At 63.4% G+C, this 18,539-nt stretch overlaps 4 protein-coding genes across 4 annotated transcripts in view; 1 reads left to right on the top strand and 3 right to left on the bottom strand.

The window, feature by feature from the left end:
• The window catches only part of MNEG_4346 (hypothetical protein), a gene marked incomplete at both ends in the record, with an annotated part of 4,240 nt that extends 2,153 nt beyond the window's left edge, over nucleotides 1-2,087 (bottom strand). Inside the window, 6 exons of the mRNA XM_014047179.1 lie at nucleotides 61-131; nucleotides 410-462; nucleotides 746-912; nucleotides 1,149-1,284; nucleotides 1,637-1,761; nucleotides 1,940-2,087. Of these exons, the coding sequence (XP_013902633.1) occupies nucleotides 61-131; nucleotides 410-462; nucleotides 746-912; nucleotides 1,149-1,284; nucleotides 1,637-1,761; nucleotides 1,940-2,087 (700 nt within the window). The remainder of the gene's footprint in view (nucleotides 1-60; nucleotides 132-409; nucleotides 463-745; nucleotides 913-1,148; nucleotides 1,285-1,636; nucleotides 1,762-1,939) is intronic.
• Nucleotides 2,088-4,579: 2,492 nt separating this feature from the next.
• MNEG_4345 (hypothetical protein) lies at nucleotides 4,580-9,243 on the bottom strand (the record flags this gene model as incomplete). The annotated part of the gene is made up of 9 exons (XM_014047178.1): nucleotides 4,580-4,678; nucleotides 4,950-5,400; nucleotides 5,763-5,950; nucleotides 6,017-6,256; nucleotides 6,516-7,251; nucleotides 7,648-7,791; nucleotides 8,028-8,073; nucleotides 8,287-8,737; nucleotides 9,043-9,243. 9 exons carry the CDS (start codon nucleotides 9,241-9,243, stop codon nucleotides 4,580-4,582), a joined length of 2,556 nt encoding a protein of 851 aa, XP_013902632.1.
• A 2,387-nt stretch (nucleotides 9,244-11,630) lies between these two features.
• MNEG_4344 (hypothetical protein) lies at nucleotides 11,631-13,110 on the top strand (the record flags this gene model as incomplete). The annotated part of the gene is made up of 4 exons (XM_014047177.1): nucleotides 11,631-11,798; nucleotides 12,179-12,385; nucleotides 12,560-12,691; nucleotides 13,057-13,110. The coding sequence occupies 4 exons, from the start codon at nucleotides 11,631-11,633 to the stop codon at nucleotides 13,108-13,110; spliced, it is 561 nt and encodes a 186-aa protein (XP_013902631.1).
• Nucleotides 13,111-13,897: 787 nt separating this feature from the next.
• On the bottom strand, nucleotides 13,898-17,078 carry MNEG_4343 (hypothetical protein; the record flags this gene model as incomplete). The annotated part of the gene is made up of 9 exons (XM_014047176.1): nucleotides 13,898-14,353; nucleotides 14,601-14,616; nucleotides 14,854-14,996; nucleotides 15,197-15,238; nucleotides 15,387-15,466; nucleotides 15,803-15,894; nucleotides 16,036-16,164; nucleotides 16,509-16,636; nucleotides 16,968-17,078. 9 exons carry the CDS (start codon nucleotides 17,076-17,078, stop codon nucleotides 13,898-13,900), a joined length of 1,197 nt encoding a protein of 398 aa, XP_013902630.1.
• Nucleotides 17,079-18,539: the final 1,461 nt, after the last annotated feature.

Genomic DNA, 18,539 nt, shown 5'->3' with positions numbered 1-18,539 from the left:
GAGGTCCACGGTCCCGCCGCGAGCACGCCTTTGAACCTTAGAGAATGCCGGCGGGCTCACCCAGGGTATCCGCGTCCAGCACCTCAAAGGGGCCCAAAAAGTCCACCGGCTGCAGCGTGTCGTTGATGGCCCTAGAGACGGCGGCGGCCAAGCGAGAGACGGGCGGGCGGGGCGGCGCGACTGAGACGGCAAGGCCGGGTTGGCCGTGGGCAGCTGTGCCGCGCAGCACACCGGCCAGCGCCGGCACCGGCTGCGTGAAAGCCTGCAGCACCAGCTCAGGAGCTCAGAACCCGTGATGATGACGTCATGGCAGGGCGGCCACAACTGCATCCCATACATGAGTGCATGCCCGCAGTCCAAGCACGGGCACACGCGGCCGGCGAGTACAGGCACGATCCCCTTTGCGCACCTGCCGCCTACTGTGGCCTGGTTGTCCGGCGCGATCTTGGGCAGCAACAGCACCTGCATACGACAAACAAAGCCGCAAAGACAGCCCAGTCGGGCGTGCAGCGGGTTTGAAGCCAAAATCCACGAGCACGGGACGCGATCCCTGGCGCTGCCAAGCCGCCATCCACGGTGCACGTCCCCCCTCCGCGCAACAATTGGCCGAGGTAGTGAGGCTGGCAGGCACCAGCGGGTGTGAACGCTCGCAAAGGCTCAGGGTGCAAGGGTGAGGGTTTAGGGTCCAGGGTTTAGGGTTGGGGCGCTCCCAAGTTTAGGCACTCCCAAAGGCACTCGCCTGGACGTCCCATTCGTAGCGCTCGCAGCACAGCAGGCACAAGCGGCGCGTCGGGTCGCCCAGGGACACCATGAGGAAGACGCCGCCGGGGGTCAGGATGCGCGAAGCCTCTGAAAACATGCGGGAGACGTTCGAGACGCCCTCCTTGGAGCACAGCAGCGCATCCACCGTGCCTGCGCCGGCGGCGCGCGCGCAAGTAATGGTTGGCAGTAGGGAGCATGGGCTTGTGGGGTTAATCGTGCGGGCTTGCCGGCAGGTGCGCATGTGGGCGCGCATGTGCACAAACTCTCGCGCGCAAGCCCGAATGCACGGCGCCAATGCGAGCGGTCGCCGCGATGGCGCCAGTGGGGCTCAAATCGCGCAGATGTGGGCGCCTGCTCGCCTCTCCCCACCCCCTGCGCATCCTCACCCTTGTCAAGCACGCCCCCAAACTGACAGTCCCCGAACTCTGGCATGTCGCGGCAGTCGGCCTTGACATAGCTCAGGCCGCTGATGCCCCTGTGCTCCTCTGTCAGCTGCTCAATCACGTTGTGGGCGATGTCGACCTGCGAGGTGGCGCCGCAGCCGCCATGCAGACGCCATGCGGGCGCCATGCGGGAGAGCACGCGGCTTGGGAGCGCTCATGCACGAGCGCGCGTGCTGTCGCGCCGGGCCAGCGCCCCTGGGCAGTGGGCGCCCGGCGCGGGCTGCACAGCTTGCTCGTGTGCCGCCGACTGGCTGGGTCGGCGGTTGCAGGTGGCAAGCAGGTCACCGGCGGGTTGACGCATGCTGGGGTCAGCCGCTGACGTGTGTAAGCACAAGGATTGGTGCTGTCGTGCACTTGACAGTGCGCGCGGGCGCGGCATCGCGGCGGAGCTCGTGGGGAAGAGGGGCTGGGGCTGGCGATCAAGGGCTCACGTTGACGACTGTCCAGCCGGCGCGCGCCATGCCTTCCTGAATGTTCGACGTCCCGCAGCCGATCTGAAGCACGGGCTTGCGCTTCGAGAGGAAGGTGCGGAGCACCCGCCGCAGCGCGCAGTACCCTGGACACGCGCGCGCGCACGACCAAGATGCCGGGAAGACAGTGAGCGGGAAATCCATGTGCAGGGGTGGGCGCAGCGCGGCGGGCGGGCGAGGCTGCTAGGCCAGGTGTGCTGGGTGTGCTGGGTCTGCTTGGGGCGCGGGCGCCTCGTGCGGCGTCTTCTAGGGGCGCACCCTCACCCAGGAACCATTCGAAGGGCTGGTGCTCCCGTCCGTAGCGCGCCTCCCAGTATGCGGGCTCGGCATACGGGACCTGCTGCCAGCCCTGCGCCGGCTGCGCGGGGGATGCCGGCGGCGGCGTCTCCGGCGGCGGCGATGTCGCGGCCATGCGACCCACGTCGCCGCGCGCGCGCTGAACGCGGCGCCGTGCGCTGTACGGATGGGGTGATGGCGGTGCGCTATTGGCGGCGGCTGATTGGCCGTGCGCCTGCCACTAAGGACGGGGGTTGCGCGTTTGCCAGCGGAGCACACCGACACGCCCGCGCCGGGCGCACTTCGCCGGTGTGCCTACTAGGCAACGGAGGGGCACTGCCGCGCGCTGCAGTCGCTGCAATACCAGATATCAAATATCTTTAAGGTACTTCGCGCACGGGCAAGCAAGCGATCGTGCCGACGGGCAAGGATGTGCCGCGTGCCTCGGCCGGACAGAGTCAGTCTTTCGGCAATTCACGTTTCAAATCACACTACAATAGTCAAGAATCAATGAACGGTGCGATTGCATCCCGCCGTGATCGTGCCTTCACCGTGCTTCCTTCCGTTCATCGGTCTTGCTCCGCCAGGTTACCATACAGCCACTTAATACCTAGTGCGTGCAGCAACATCACACATATCTGTATGGCCTGCCTGCGACCTGCTGCCAGTGAGCTCCGTTGCAGATGACGTGGAGCCGGCCCACACACATCCCACAGTTCTCTTACCTGTGCACTCCCTGCGACCGGCCTATTCCTGCGGCGTGCGGCCCGTCTCAACAGTCTGAGTTTTTTGGACCCATCGTGCCCGCTACTGCTCAACCGGCACGCAGCCAGCCACCCATGTCATGTCGGGAACGGGTCAGCTGGCATCCCTGCTCACAGGTCAACCCCTCTCCCTGCCCCCTTTGCAGCCGTGATGGCCCAGCACATGCAGCCGCCCACATCGTTTGGGTGGCATATTCAGGGAATCAGGAACACCCACAAAGAGGCAGTCCATTGGGGACTTTTCATTACGGTAGTCTGCAACTCCCAAGATTAATTTTTTATTACTCTGATCTCTGTTCTTACTATAACTAAGTGCGCCCACTCCGGGTGGGTGCCCGCCGCAGAGAATTAGGCGGGGCCTCACCTCACCCCCTTCCGCGCGTTGATGCGCGCATGCGGTATGAAGGCAGCAGCCACGATGCCTGGAAAGATATACTGTACCAACAAGGTTCTCAAAGCAGCATCACGCCCTGCGCATCAGTAGGCGTCTGGTGACGTTGCGCAGCGGTCCCCTCGGTCTTGAGGAACGCCAAGGTGCACGAGTGGTGGGGGGACAACTGGGCAAGGCGATGACTGGTTTGGGTCGGTGCGTACCTGGGCCGCCTCGCCCTCTCAGAAGCATAAACAGCCAAACGGGCACCAGCAGACTGTTATTCGTATTCCAGCAGCTGAAGAAATGCGGAGGGCACCGAATGCCAGCTGGCAAGGGGCCCTGTGATGGTGGAAGCAGCTGGTGATTTGGGGGGACCGATGACTCGACTGAGCAAGGCGTCGGCGCGTGTGGGGTGTGTTTTTGAGAGGTACATATAGGTCACTCTTGGCGGGCCCACACGACATCACCGAGGCGTGCAGTCTGTGCTGCACGACCCTTCCGTAGGTACAACGCACACGCACGCCCCTGCATACCATCTGGTTGCAATTCCTGGTGCAGTAGAAACCACAAGTCCTGTTGCGGAAGCCCTTAAAATCAGACGGTTGCATTGGACGATGACCGTTGCTTCTTCAATGCCTATTACTTCAGTAAAGCGTCCCTTCAAAAACCCTTGCTCCTCAATTATGTGAGTGCATGTGCAAGCAGGTCGTGATAAATTTGTAGATTTAAGTAGCAATTGATGGAATTTTATTCAAGAAAAGTTCCTGCCAGTGTTTGCTGAGGGCGCCTGTTAGCTGCGTTGAAGGCGCACCATGTGTGCACCAGGGGCACGTGTAGCGGGAAAAGGCTTGCTCAGCCCTAACCCCTGCACATGCATCTGAAAAGCAGACAGACATGGAAAACAGGCCACATTTCTCATTAGGCAGCAGTGGCATCGAACCAACTGGCGTTTGCAATTGCGTTTCGAGGCAACGGCACAAACAATCTGTGCTGCGGTCTGGCAGCAGCTGCAACTCCGGCGGGGCGCCCCCAAACCCGTTGCTGCGGGTCACAGGGGCATCCTGCAGTGCAACATGTCATTGCTCTGTGTGTTGAAACCCCCACAAGCAGAGCAAGCGATGGCCCGACAGCAGACGCCCTCAATTATGCGCCCCGTCAGCGCAGCAGGGGTCATCGCCGCGCACCCACAGTGCCCGCAGCCGCGATCGTGCAGCTGCTGGATGCTGCGCGGCCCGCCCGCCCATTTGGAAATGGGTGTGCATCCAACCGTCTCCCGGCAGCCACCAGACAGGCAGCGGCGAGACACCAAGCTGTGGATGCCCCGACCCACTAGTAGGCTGCAGCCGTCGCAGCGGTCTATAGGGATATATTCCTCGCGCGGCGGGCCCGCCGTTGGGTTAACGGCCGCCTTGGACGCGATGGCGAGGCCGCCTTTGACTCCACTTTGACTGGAAGCCAGGAGGGCAAGCAGCGCTGTTGTGGAGATCCACATCAGCAGCCGTACACGTCGATGTTGATGGCGCCGACGGCCCGCACCTCTGCTTGCGACACACCCTCTGGCTGGGGCTTGACAATGGAGGTGACCACCAGCTGTGACGTTTTGCGATGTGAGGGGCGCGGTTCAGAGGAGCGCGCGCGTGCACGTATTGTATTTTAGGCGAGGGCTTGCAGGGCTGGGACCATAATGATCAGAGTCGGTCACCAAACGCATGCATCAGTCTGTCAGCAGCAGCCAAGCTGGCTAGCTTGAAGCCCCGGGCAATTGCAGCGGCGACAGACATCGCAGCAGCGCCTCGCCCCCACAGGAACCGCCCTCGTTCGCGCCGGTGAGGCTGGCGCGGCCGCCAGAGCAGGTACTCACCTTGTAGCTACCACACCCGCCAGTGCCGAGCGGGCCCAGCTGGGCTTGTATGTAAAGGCGCCGCCCCTCACCCAGGATCTTAGGCGCGGCCGCACTGTGAACGTCGCCAAAAACACGGAAACCAAACCGCCCGTCCGCAACCGCCCGTCCGTCGGGCCCCAACAGCGCCGCAGCGTTTGAGACGCGCGCCGTGGCGCCGCCGCCAAACATGCGGGCGGTCTGGAATGTGAATGGCCAGTCTCGGGCGACCGCCTGCACGTCGCCCTCTGGGAAAAGCGCCACCCCGCCCAGCACGCCGTCCTTGTCACTCGTCCAACTGACGTTGAATGGGCAGGCCGTCACGGAGCGCGGCGCGAGCGACGTAGCGTCACCGGGGCAGCCGGCCGCTACGCGGCTGCCCGCCGCGCCGCCCGACGTCGCGAACACGCCGCCGAGCGGCAGGGGAACGTTGCTGTTGGGGTTTGTGAGGCGGACGGTGCCGGAAACAAACCGGCGCGTGGGGGGCCCGGACTTAGTGATTTGGGTTGTGATGAGGGGCACTGAGGTGGCGGTGTCGTACTTGATACGCAGCCTGGGGCTTGCAGGCGTGACTGCAGCCGACCAAGTAAAATCCATTGACTGGGGAAAGCAAAAGGGAAGGGGGAGAGGGGGGCGTGACTTTGTGAACAAGGGTGGCGAGCGAGTACGGGCCGCGTGAGCCAATGAATGGGGTGTGTGTCATGGCGGCGTGGGAGGGGGCAACAATCCCGTACATCAATGCGCGTGTTGCATGCACATAACTGCATCGGGGGGCAGAAGCAGCACCGTGATAACATCAGCAGCAGCAGCAGCAGCAGCAGCGGCAGCGGCAGCGGCGGCAGCAGCAGCAGCAGCAGCAGCAGCAGCAGCAGCAGCAGCAGCAGCAGCAGCAGCAGCGAGGCTTGCAGCCGCGGCGCCGGCAGCAGCGGCGTTGTCGGCAGCAGCAGCAGCAGCAGCAGCAGCAGCCGCGGCGGCGGCGGCACCTGCATGGGCCCAAACCAACCCGCGCGGCCGCACGCACGCGGCCCCTCTCGCCGCGCGCAGCTCACCACCCATGTGGTGAACAGCCCCATGGCAGCCTCCAGAGGCAGCGGGCAGCCCGCGACCTGCACCACCAGCGGCGACTGGGCGATCACCGGCGGCTGCGCGCCCCTGGGGGCTAGCCGCGCCGCGCTGTCGAGCTGCCACCGGCCGCACTTGCGGGCGACGCCGATTCGAACAGCGTATTCGAAAACGCGGCCGTCTGTCAGAGCGAGCGGGCCCTCGCCGGCAGGCGGAGGGGCGGCCGCCTGCAGGGCGAGCGGAGGTGTGGGGAGCAGCAGGATGAGGCGAGGGCCCAGCATGTCAAACCGCTGCAGCAACTGAATTGTCGGCGTGGCCCTGCACAATGCACCCTGCGAGAGCCTGTACTCAGCACACAGAATCGGCCGGCGACGCCCGCACACGCCTCCAGGATTTGCGGCACAATGCTTGGGTCTGAGATCCAAACACGCAACCGTAAACGGCGGTCCGCATGCCTCAGGGTGTGACCAGGCCCGACCAGCCCACCTTGTCCCAATCCAGTCTGACCCCGGAAGCCGTTGCAGCAGCCAGCCCAACAGGGTCAAATGAGTCAGTCAGGTCCGCGCCCAAGCCCGGCCCCGCCGCGCCCTGCGATGCCGCAGCAAAGTCCAGCGCCTGCGGCGGCGCCGCCAGCCGCCGGCCGTCGGCGAGCACGACGTCCGCCGCCGCGCTGCCGGGCGCCGCCCCGCCGGGCGCGCCGGCGTACGGGATCGGCCCGAAGCGGCACTCAGAGGAGCCGTCCGCGGCCGGCGCCGCGCAGGCCGCGGGGCTGCTGGCGCCGCCGCTGAGGGTAACCGTCGCAGACTGCACGGGCCCCGCGGCGCCCGGCGGCTGGAAGACGAGCAGGCTGCCGCTGACGGTGTATGCCGATTTGGGGGCCGACCGCGTGGCGGTCACGCGGTACGCCACAGTTTTGTACTGCCCCGGCTTCAACACCAGCGCCGTCGCGTTTGACCACTTTTCGAGCGTCCAAGTGACGTCATCGCCAGCGGCCACCGCCACGCGCCCGAGCCGCGCCGTGGCGCTGCCGGCGGGGGCGGTTGTAGCCGCGCCGGCGGCGCCAGGGCAGCCGGTGAATGTGATGGTGACGGTGGTTGTGATGGGCTGAGGGATCTGGCCAGACCCAGGGTTATCAACGGCCAGCCGCTGGCGGTTGCTGGCCGTCAGAGGGACGCCGCAGGCCGGCTGGCCTGACGACTTGTAGTCAAATGTGGCCGTGTAGCTGCGAAACAGGGGGCGGCGGAGGGGGTCGGGTCGCAGCGGGGTGTTTTTGTCGTGGGTAAACGATAATCATGCAGCCGCGGCCAGGCAGGTAACTTGAGGCGGAGCCGTGGGCCTGAGGCTGCATGGGTGGTGCATGCCTGAGCGCTGCAGCTCACGAGGGGACTGGCTGCGGCTTGTGAAGCGAGGGGAGCGGTCCCCACAGCTCCAATTGCCCAAGCTACCGCCGGCCGCATGGGTCATTCCTGCCCAGAATGCCTGGCATGCGCGTCCTCGCCACCCCTTGGGCCCACGCCGCACACCGTCAAGGCCCGCCTGTGCGTCATCACATGTTGCTGTGCTACTCCCCATGCGGCACCGTGGCTCGATTGCAATCAGGCAGAGCCAGCAAACCCACGTGACCACCGTCGTTTGAGTGAGTTTCAGCCCATTGGTGGCGTCGGGGATGCTCGGCCCCGCCACGCTGGAGGGCTTGATCGGCTGCGGCGCGGACGAGGCGGCCCCTTGCGCTACCGCGGGCGACACGACAAACTCATCGAACCTGCGCGGGCGGGCGGGCGGCGGCCGGGTGTTAATTGAGGAGACGGATCGCGCGGCAGCCTCGCCCAACAAGACACATGCCAGCTAACGCCCACAACATGGGAAGCTCCGCCAGGGCTGGAGTGTTATCGCATGTACACCCTGCAGGCCTGCCGCAACCACAAAACGCATTTGCCGAGCCGCATGCGCGGTCGCGAAGGCATGCACCAGCCCCTGGCAGCAAAAAGGGCGGCTCACGCGGTGGCTGTCGCGCCCTGGCCCTGGACTCCGCCGCCACCGTCGCCTGGGCGGTGCATCGGTGCGGGGCAGAGGGTCATGGGGCAACAGGTTGCCATTGGCCGACAGTCAAAGGTGTGGTGGTGCGGCTGCGGGCAAGACGCGCAAAATTGGCAGCCAGTAATAGGCAATAACACAAGATGCGCCGCCCGCAAAACAAGCTGCCACATGTGAAACACCAGGTGGCTGTGCCCGCGGGGGGCCGGCGGCGGCGGCTCACCTGCCGTCACTATGTAACTGATGATCTGAGGCACCGACGTGACGCGCTGCCCGTTGCTCAAGACCGCTTCTACATATGCCACTGCCAGCGGCCCCGACCCCGCGGCGCTGATCGCGCTGATGCTGTCCCCGCCGCCGCCTGCTCCGGCGACGACGGCGGTGCCGGCGAACGGCATGAGGGCGCGGTTGCTGGCGGGCACCAGGAGAGTCCCGCCCAGCAGGGGCAGCACGAACGACGGCCCGCTGCAGCCGGGGACGGCGCCGCCGAGGGTGAAGCTGGGGTTGTATGCAGATCCGGCGCCCCCTGACGAGGATGGTGATGAGGAGACAACCCCAAAGCTCGCGGCGGCGGCCTCCATGCCAGGCAGCAGGCCGTTGCACACGCTGACCTGGCCGTTGCTGACCGTGACTGCGGCGGCGCCGCGGTTCTGGAATTCCAAGAGCCCCGATACCTGGGGTCGATCGACGCGGCCGGTTTGGTTCGCGCAGGGGGTGTGCGCGTCTGGGCGGGCGTCGTCAGCGGAGTGCAGCAGCTTGCTGCAGCTGCATGCGGAGCCCAGGCTCCAGCTGCATGCATGACCCCGGCTGCCGCTGCATGCAGCACCCCGGCTGCAGCTGCATGCAGGACCCCGGCTGCCGCTGCATGCAGGGCCGTTCGATGCGAAGCATCACGCCGAGATCATGGCACGCCCACGGCAGAGCTGTCGCGCTGCGGCTGCCGCTCCAGGCACTGCCCATGCGGCCGCGAGCGCCGCACCTGCAGCAAGGCGTTGGTGAGCTGGCGCGTGTATGTCGTGGTGAAGGTGACCGTCCCGCTGCCGCTGCTGCCGCTGCTGCTGCTGCTGCTGCTGCCGCCGTCGACGGGGACGCTGAGGGTGGAGGGTTTTGGCGTCGCCGCACTCAGCGTCCAGCTATACTGGCTCTGAGCCTGCACCTGCATCTGCTGCGCAGATACCATTGCAAACACGTCCTGCGCCGAGGCTGGACTGACCAGCAGCGCGGCCGTGGCTGCAACAAGTGCGGATGAGAGAAGGAGCGGCATGAGGGACGGCGATGCCGCTGCGGCGTGGCGCCGGGCGGCACGGCGGCGGCACGCAATGGCCGCGGGCCGGCCCCTATCATAGGTTGGACGCTGTAGCATCACTCAGACGCTGCGTGTTGGTCGCGAGCCCGCAAGTTTGGGATAACACTGCGGGCACCGTCGACGAGTGCCTGGCGAGTGAGTACTGGTATTGCAGCTGTGAGTGGTGATAAGCTGCTCGAAGAGTACCAATTTGATTCCGAGTGGGGTTGTTGAGTCCTGGCCGCTGCAACGCTGGCAGCCAAGGTAAGAGCCCTGGCGGAGGCAGTGCTGCGTCGCGGCCAGGTCTTGCCCTGATGGTCTACAGCTACTGAGCTACACCGCATCGCGGCTGGAGCGTGCCACAGTCACTTCCAGCCAAAGCAGCCCTTCAAGAGTAAATCGTGGGGGAGGGGCGCGGCGCCATTGCAGGTCGAACGGCAGACTACCGTAATGGAACAGCACCCACCCAAGCGAGAGCAAGCTTAGCAGATCGCCTCGCCAGGCCGCTGACCACCCGTACGGCGCCGCCCGTTGCTGCTAGATCCTATGCACTACCGAGAGCCGCTGATCTTTGATAATTCAGATGAAACCGCGTGGCAGACTGCGTGCTCTTGTCTCCAATGGTCCCACACAGTGCAGATTCTGTGTTATCTGGGCCAAGCAGGGGTGATAGGTGCGCGTGTCAGCCCGCGAATGACACCTGACCCACCAGCAGCAAAACCGCACGCGCCCAGCAATTCGCAAATCCCAGCCAGCAGCCAAAACCCAAGGTTCCCCCCTTCTTAAGGGAACGCTGAGGCAGTTGTCATTTGTTGCCTGGCCTCCTCCACGACTGCTACAGTGGCTATTACAACCAAACTTCCCAGATATGAGTACGTAAGGAAGTTGTGCGATCTGTTCTAAGACTAAGAAGGAGAACGTGCTGGGAGCAAAGCAGGTTGCAGCACGCACAACACCGCAAGCCGCGTGATCCATGCACCCTGGCCCGCTGCTGCCTGCGTATACCCAAGGCTGGCCCTCGCGCCGCGCACGCGCCGCCGCGCCAGCACCTCCCGTGCATCACAACAGGCCGCGACTCAGATGCTGCCGCTTACGCCAGAACACGACCGGCAGCGCGCAGCCCAGCAGCAGCGACAGCGTGAGCATGAACGTTGCCAGGCCCGCTGAGTCAGCGACGTCCGAAATATACAGCGCCTCATCGTCTGCCGTCTCCCCGCCTCCCGCCCACCCAAAGATCCCCGCAAGCGCAGATGCCCCGCCGCCGGCCGGCGGCGCGCCCCCGGCGGCCGCTGCTGCGACGGCGCGCGCCTCGGCCTCGGAGCAGGCGTCGCTGGTGCGGGTGGGAACGCTGCCATTTGCCGGCCCACGGAGGTCACGAATCTCGACCTGGGAGAGAGGATAACGGTTGGTATATGGGGATGGGAGCCGACAGTGCCCGCGTGCGCATGCAGCGCGTGGCGAGGGGTCCTCGACTGTTGCGCCGGCCGGAGGCGGCGGGACGCGGGAGCGGGCAGCCCGCGCCCGCGGGCGCGCTTGGCGCGCCGTGCTGCGCGGCGGACGCGTTTGTTGATGATCGTAGGCCCCGCTCGCTCGTGATTGGCGGCGGTTGGGCGACACGGGGGTCGGTTGCCCACCTGGTGGGGACCAAGCTTGGCGTCGGTCCAGCACACGAGGTGGCGCGCATACCCAGTGGGGCGGCATGCCTTGCTGTGCATGTGGCGCTCGGGGCAAGCCTTGCACGCCTCTGACGCACGGCGGTAAGAGATAGGGGGTGCAGAGGCGGCGTGTGGCCATCAGGCGTGTCTTGGCCAGACTGCAGCGGGGCGGCGGCAGGTGAATGCTGAAGCCCATGCCTGCGCCCTGAGCGCTTGCAGCGCGCGATCTTCTTGCCGCTGCAGCTGCCGCGCGGTTGGCGTACCTGTCACATTGCAGTAGGCCCCAGCCGCAAGGCTATGGCGGGGGTCCGTCGCCTGCAGCACCAGCAGTGCCGCAACCAGCAGCAGCAAGGGCGGCGGTCGAGCACCGTGCATGCGCGCGTCCCCGCGTGTGGCGTCGACTTGTTAATATTTACGTGACAGTGCACGGTTCTGGGCTTGAGCTACGGTACCCCGAGATCTCAGCCGCTGAGTCACAACTTTGTCAATCCAATGTCCGCAAAATACGACGAAGCGGGATGTCGTATACTAGGGTGCAACTCATCATACATATCGTCCTCCGCACCGACCCTTGTGCAACGTGTAGGTGACTCCGCGACCCGCGTAACGCAACGGCAGCCGTCCAATATGACCCATGCCTTATATCTCGGCCGTTTCAAGGCCTGTGCAGTGGGATGCAAGTACGACAGCATCCCAGGAGCCCTGGCCCCCAGCGCCGACGCCACCCTCGTGCGCGAGCCAGCCAATCCCGATGACCAAAACGCGGTGGCCGTCCACAACAAGCTCGGAGACCGGGTGCGCCGTCTGGTTCACTCATCCCACTCTCCCCACTTTGTGCACTTCGCTGCTTGCCGCACACTCGCTACTGCATGCCTGCTGTACGGTGGGATGGTTATGGCCCACTACAGCTTACAGGCACGTGAGGCCGGGTGTCCTCCCGTGTCTGGACAACTCAAGGCGAGCACACCTTGCACATACAGCTAAAAATTGCATTGCCAGCAAACACCTCAGCGCCACGCCCACGCTGCGCTGCAACCCTGTCTGCCGCCATCCCTCGACTCGACACCACGCACACGCACACCTACACGCGCGCTCGGCAAGAAACACTCACAAGTACAGTACGCATCGCCGCCACCCCGCCGCACCCTGGTCTGCTCGACCCTCCTCATTCTCAGGTGGGCTACCTCCCCAGGGAGCTTGCCGCCCTCCTGGCGCCGCTCATGGACACCGGCACCCTGTTTGTGACTGCCGCGGCCGCGCCGAAGTCGGACCCACGCACCGAAGATTTCGCGTCCGGGTACTGCATCCCCCTGGACATCAATGTTTATGGCTGCAGCGCGGCAGCTCAAGAGGCGTGGTGCGCCCTCCAGCACGAGCTCCAGGTGCGGGGACTGCCCTCAGCTTTGATGCCCGCATGGCCGAGATGGCATGGGCCGGCCGAGCAGGCTCAAGCGGTAGCGCACGTGCGGTGAGGTGCGACACCGTAGCCCAGCGTGACTGCTTTGTTCAGGACATCAACTGCCAGACGCCTCGTTGTATGCCTGGCCCTGGTGTAGAACTTCACGCCCGACAGCAAGCTGATCAAGTGGGGCGGCAACTGGTGGCTCAATTTTGGCAAGTACAGCGGGATGAAGGTCGCTGACGTGGCCCTAGTGGACTTTGATTACATCAAGTGGCTCCTGGGGGAGGTGAGTGGCGATGCCTGTGATCCCGTGGACTTGCAATCATTACCAGCCAGGTATCACTTGTGTGGCCCTTGGTAAGGCACAGGGTGCAGAGGGTGTGGATCCCGGCTAGCGCAGTGTGAGCCGGAGGGCGTCGCCTGGCCCTGCTGGCATGGCAGCCTCACATGGTGCATGTGGAGCACGGCTGGGTGGCCCACTGCCGGTGCGCGGCAGCGCCCTGCTTCTGAGACCCTGTCAGCCAAACATTGCACGTCGCTTGGAGTTTTTCTTGCGTTGCTCTTCAGAGGCATGAACGCAACCTCAGCCGTTCAGATTGTCGTGCTCACACCGTATCCCCCCCCAAAAAAAAAACACCAACCACCTCGCAGGCTGATTTGCCGCAAGATGTTTTGCACGAGATCAGCGACGTGGTGTTCAGCTGATGTGTACTTGAAGACGCCCCGGTCACAGGCACGCCAGTGGCTGCCGAGGTGCGCCCCCCCCTCGTGCTCGGCGTACCCACGCTGTGTGCACCGGCACGGGCCGACAAGATATCTAGGGGGTGTTTGAGCTCAATTGGCCAAAACTGCTTTGGCAGCATCTTGGTGCCAGCACTCCCTGTCCGTGCCGACGGACGGTGATGGCTGGAGGGGGCACGAGTTGCCTCCAAGAATTGTGTCGTAAGGGTGTCCCGGCGGCCTGGGTGCGTGGTCAGGCGGCGCAAGGGTGCTTGTGCGGGTAAAGCAAGGGTGGCCTCGTCGCGTGCAGCAGGTTGCGCGCATAATATCCCGTGTCGTGGATTACCGGTTGCAGTGCATTGAACAGCACATCGCCTGCGCCATCATAGCGCGCATGTCAGGGAGTGAAGATCTTGGACCTCGCACTGCTGATTCTATTCATTGTTCACGGTCCAATGGCACAGGGGCGCCGACCGGCCCTTTTCAAATGGGTACCGCGCGGCTTGACAGTTGGAAGCTTGCATGCCAAACATTGCTTAACTTGCTCCTTGTTGCAGCCAGCGCAAGGAGGCGCCGTGTACAAAAAGCAGTGTGTCTTGTCAATGCTTGGTAACGTCCCCGACGGCTTGGCACGATTAAAGTGCGATACTTCCAAGCTCCTGTCGGCCTGTGGGCAATTCAGATACTGGCTCTTGATCACAAGAACAATTCACGAGAGCTCACATGGCAGATTTGCTCACAACAGAGATTTGCACTGCCTGCGGAGGGAGCGTCACAAGCAGTCACAATTGCTGTCGCATTTGCAGCCGCCGGCCGACACTGGCACGTTGCACTTGTCACACTCGTTTCTGCTCCCGCCGCCGCTGCTTGGAGCGCTGCGGCAATTGCAGTTGCTGTCGCATTTGCAGCCATCGGCCGACACTGGCACGTTGCACTTGTCACACTCGTTGCTGCTACCGCTACCAGGAGCGCTGCGGCAATCGCAGTTCTTGTCGCATTTGCAGCCGCCCGCTGAAACTGGCACATTGCACTTGTCACACTTGTCGCTGCCGCTGCTGCCGCCGCCCCCAAAGCCAGACTTGTGTCTGCCTGGTGCCGCGGGCGTGTCGTCCAGCGTGATGCCGCAGAGCGTGAGCGTCATGTCTCCCAGCAATCTGTCCGTCTCGGGGATGCTGTCCAGGTTGTCCAGCAGCAGCTGCTGAATGGGCATACCCCAGGTGGTGGCAACCTGCGAGGTTTTGTGGGTGTGAGCGGGAGTCAAGGGTGTGCGGTATGATCACAATGTCACGCTTGCTGTAGAGTGATGCTGTACTGCTAGAAGAACTGCAGAAATTAATCCCTGCAATTATCACCAGTGCATTTTGGAACGTATGCGTTTTAAAACGGTCACTCATTAGTCCTGCATGCGATTGCTGGCAACCCTGTGACTCTAGGAAGAACCCTGAACCCTCAACTGGCGAGGCAAGTGAACACACCTTGGACACATAGTCGCTGCAAACCGTCGTGTTGATAGGATTGGGCGGGTAGGGGGGGCGGCGCAGGGGTGAGGGGGGCCACTGTTGTATACTCAAGCTTGGCCATCAGTCACTGAACAGGGCCCTGCATGCGCGAAGCTGTGCAAGATGCGTGAGCTGCATCAGCAGCGGCAGCAACAGCATCTGCAGCATCTGCAGCGCCTGCAGCACGCACTCAACAGATTGGCGAGCGCCATTGCGCTGGCGCACTCACCTCGGCAGTGTGCGGTATTTGTAGCAGCCCGGGCGACTAGAGTTAGAGAGTCTGTTGCGGGGCTTAGGAGGGGGCTTGTCAGGCATGAAGGATATGCCAAACGTGTCCTCGGGGTAGCCGACGCCGTCGACGCCAAATGCCACCTATTAGCAGGGGTGAGTCGGGAATAACGCATGGGGTTGATGGTGCTTGGGGTTGATGGTGCTCAGAGCCTGAGAGCCGACGGCATACGCGACGCAGCGTGAGAGCGAATCATGCACGCAGATAGACAGCCAAATTCACGCCGTGCTGCATGGGGCACTTTTTTGCTCAGCGCTTTCCACGTGCAGGTTTGACTACCGACCTTGCAGAACCCGCTGGCGGCAAAGTTGACTCCCCAGGAATTCTGGTGGCACGGGCAGAGTCAGGAAATGGATTGGTTAGCGTCAGCCGCATGCCTGTCTATGTGAAAGCGCACCCAACACACCTGGCACTCCATGCACGATGCGGGCACCCTGCCTTCAAGGTTCAGTGCACGCGTCACCCCCGCCCACCTTGACGAGCCAGTACTTCTTGTCAAGATCATAGCCAACGAGCACGACAGCATGGCTTTCCTTGTAAGTAGCCTTGGGGCCTGTATGAAGATGAATTCAACGCACGACGGTGCAAGCAACCTAAAGGAGCGTGCTAAATGGCTTTGCGCAAAGTCGTGACAAGCGTGCACCTGCAAACATGCACGTAGGCATGCATGTATGTGCGCACACACGCACCCACATGCACGCACGGACCCGTGGACCTTGCACACAATGCGCATGTGTCCACACACACGTGCGCACGCACGCCCGCGCACACACACACACACACACGCACACACACACACACACACGCACACACACACACACGCGCGCGAGCGCATGCGTGTATGTGCACGCGCTCTGCCACAGAGCACATGCCAGCGCAAAAACCTCACCATGGCCGGTGTAGACCCCATTTGGGTTGCTCTCAAAAAACTTCTTGAAATCATCGAAGATGTTGAGCCGTGTAACTACGCTACCAAACAGCCTGGAAATTTTGTGCAACATTATGCAGTTGTTTTTTGATTGGTGTAATGAGTGGACGTGCGGCCTTGTGTGCACTGCCCCACTGTCCTGCACCTGCCCTACCCAGGTGCCTCATCCGCTCACCTCACCCTCCCAAACACACCTGATGTGTTTCTGCATCTCCCAGTCGGTGGTTAGCGCCTGGAACTCAAAGACTCCCTGCTGCAGGGATGGCTCGACGTTGGAACACTCGTAGCTGCAGCTGGGGTTGCCTGGATCGTACGGCAGGCACCTGCATGCATTGCCGACGGTTTGATGTTGACGGGGCAGGCGCATGGTGAGTGCCGTGCACCGCGCGCAGCTGATAGGGTCCAACTATGCGATGCATGTACCAGGCCAGCTCGGCGCTTCAGCGTTTGCCCACCAATGTCAATCCAGCCCCAAACGTCTGCGTCCCAAACCCCAGAAGCGCCCTGGCAGCAAAGGCGCTTCAACACGGGACGACGATGCAGCAATCAGCTCGCTGCCTGGCCCTGGGTCAACAAGCTCGGTGCAGTGTCGCCAACTAGGAGGCAGCGCTGCTGACAATGCGTCGGGGCCGGCCGCACGCATGAAAAGAATGCAGCTGACGCTCACGTTTCTGTGACGGGAAGCTTCTTCGCGTCCACCATGGCCATGAACGCCTCGATCCCGCTGCGCATGCCCCACGAGTTTCCGCAGCCGCGCTTCTCGCGCAGCGCCAGGGACTTGCAGAAGAAGAAGTCCTGACGTGTGTTTTGAGACGAGGCAGGGTTGCGTAACACTTGGAAACGAGTGCACATCACTGACAGTCAGGGTATCACTCCGCATTATGGACTCAAACTGAGGCATTCAGCTCTAAGCTGGATGCCTCAATTTGAATAGGGTAACACCTTTTGAACTTTGAACAATCAGATCTGCCCTGCCAGCGGAGGCAAGCCCAGCAGACTGCCTTTGCAGGTGACGCCAGCGCTACGGAGCCGATCCAGCCGAAATTCTGCGACCCTTCATCTTGCAGCGGCCGCCGCCGAGCCGCTTGCGGGCTGCGGCAGTGCGCTTGGGCATGCGCCCGCCCACCTGCTCCGACAGGCTGCTGGTCGCGTCCCGCCGCAGCGCACAGGCCACCGCGCTTTGCACAGCCGCCAGGACAGCAAACGCCTGGTGTTGTCCCGTAGAAGGAGCGGTCATGGTGGGCGAGGGGCGGTCCGTCGCACAGAGAGTTGTGGGCACAACAAAGCCGCATGTATGGGCTGCAGCAGCCCGCACAAGGGGCGTTCACGACGGCCGCACCCACTCGCTCTGCTCCCACGCGCGCAGCGCCCCCAATCGACCGTAGCCGGGCGTCACAAGCACCCCGCCGCAGTTTTCAACAACTGCGCACCACGCAGGCGGTGCAGGGGCCCTGGTCTTTGGGCTGGCCGATGGCTGAGAAGCCGCCCATCTGCGCGGCCGACCGAGCGTCAAACGCCTGCGGCGACGTCGCGATCAGCAGCTGCGCCTTCTGCGAGGCCGACGCCGCGCCCGCCGCGCACAGGGAGCCGCCGCTCCTGCTGCACACTGTGGCGCGGTTTGACGCCTTTGAGAACGAGGTCGACCAGGCCTTGGAGGTGGCGTAGACCTGTGCGGCAGCGTTGCATCGATCAAAGGTGTGGCTATGCGGCGGCGCCAGCGAGTCAAGGCGAGGGGTTTGAACGCTCCAGGTGCCAGGAACTGGATTGAGATGATGTAGATAGGGCTGGGTGATTGTCGTGCTCAATCAGTGTTGCAGACATACATCATCCTACCAGTACTCCCATGCAGCACAACCAGCCAGGGGGCCTACCTTGCTCAGCACCTCAGACTGCGCCCTTGATGCCCCAAGTAACGACTTTGAATTCTCTGCAAGTCCTTGAGCTGCTGCGGGGTGCAGCAGCGACGCCAGCAGCAGGAACGCAGGCCACGGCATTGTGTAGCCTCAGTGCGGGCCCATTGATCTTGGAGGCAGGCTACCGAGCGGGTGAGCGTGTTGCATGATGCAAGAAACACGGGACCGTAAGTTGCATAGGGTCACCGCTCAATATCAACAGAAATCGCCACCCTGTGCTTAGTCACCCAGGTTGGGCCACCCAGCCGGCCACGCACTGCGGCCACGCGTTACCGTACCAACTTTCTGGCCGGAGAACGGCCCCTGGGCCATTTGATAGATGCACAACTTGCCTCATTCAACAACCTGGGTCATCCCTGGCTTGATCTTGCTGTGCCGGCCGCAGCTTTGGGCCGCAGCACGCTTTGGGCCAAACATGCAAGCGTAATTACATGCCCAGGCGATGGCCGTTCCATTTACCCCAGCTGCCTGCTGGCTGCACAGATACAGCATTGCTATGAACTTCAAGGAGCATTGTCCACATCATTGCAGATGACAGGGCGGGTAGCTTGTGAGCAGGCCAAGCACGCTATCTGCCACGCTAGGATATCCACATTTGATGGCAACGTTTGCCCACATGCCCTGCGAGGAACGTGGGAGAGGGCCCGTAGGGAGCCGGAGGACGACCCCAACCCGGCCGCGCTGGGGGATGGGGCGGCTGAGGCGGGCCAGCGGGCCGACACCTGGCTGGAGGAGTGCGAGCGCGGCGCGCCCCCACTGCGCATGGACTGGACACAGATGGTGAA

Source organism: Monoraphidium neglectum (genome assembly GCF_000611645.1).
Source record: "Monoraphidium neglectum strain SAG 48.87 unplaced genomic scaffold scaffold00599, whole genome shotgun sequence".
In the NCBI taxonomy this organism is placed as follows: domain Eukaryota; kingdom Viridiplantae; phylum Chlorophyta; class Chlorophyceae; order Sphaeropleales; family Selenastraceae; genus Monoraphidium; species Monoraphidium neglectum.
The sequence above is the reverse complement of the archived record's forward strand: the minus strand, read 5'-3'. Positions and strand labels throughout refer to the sequence as shown.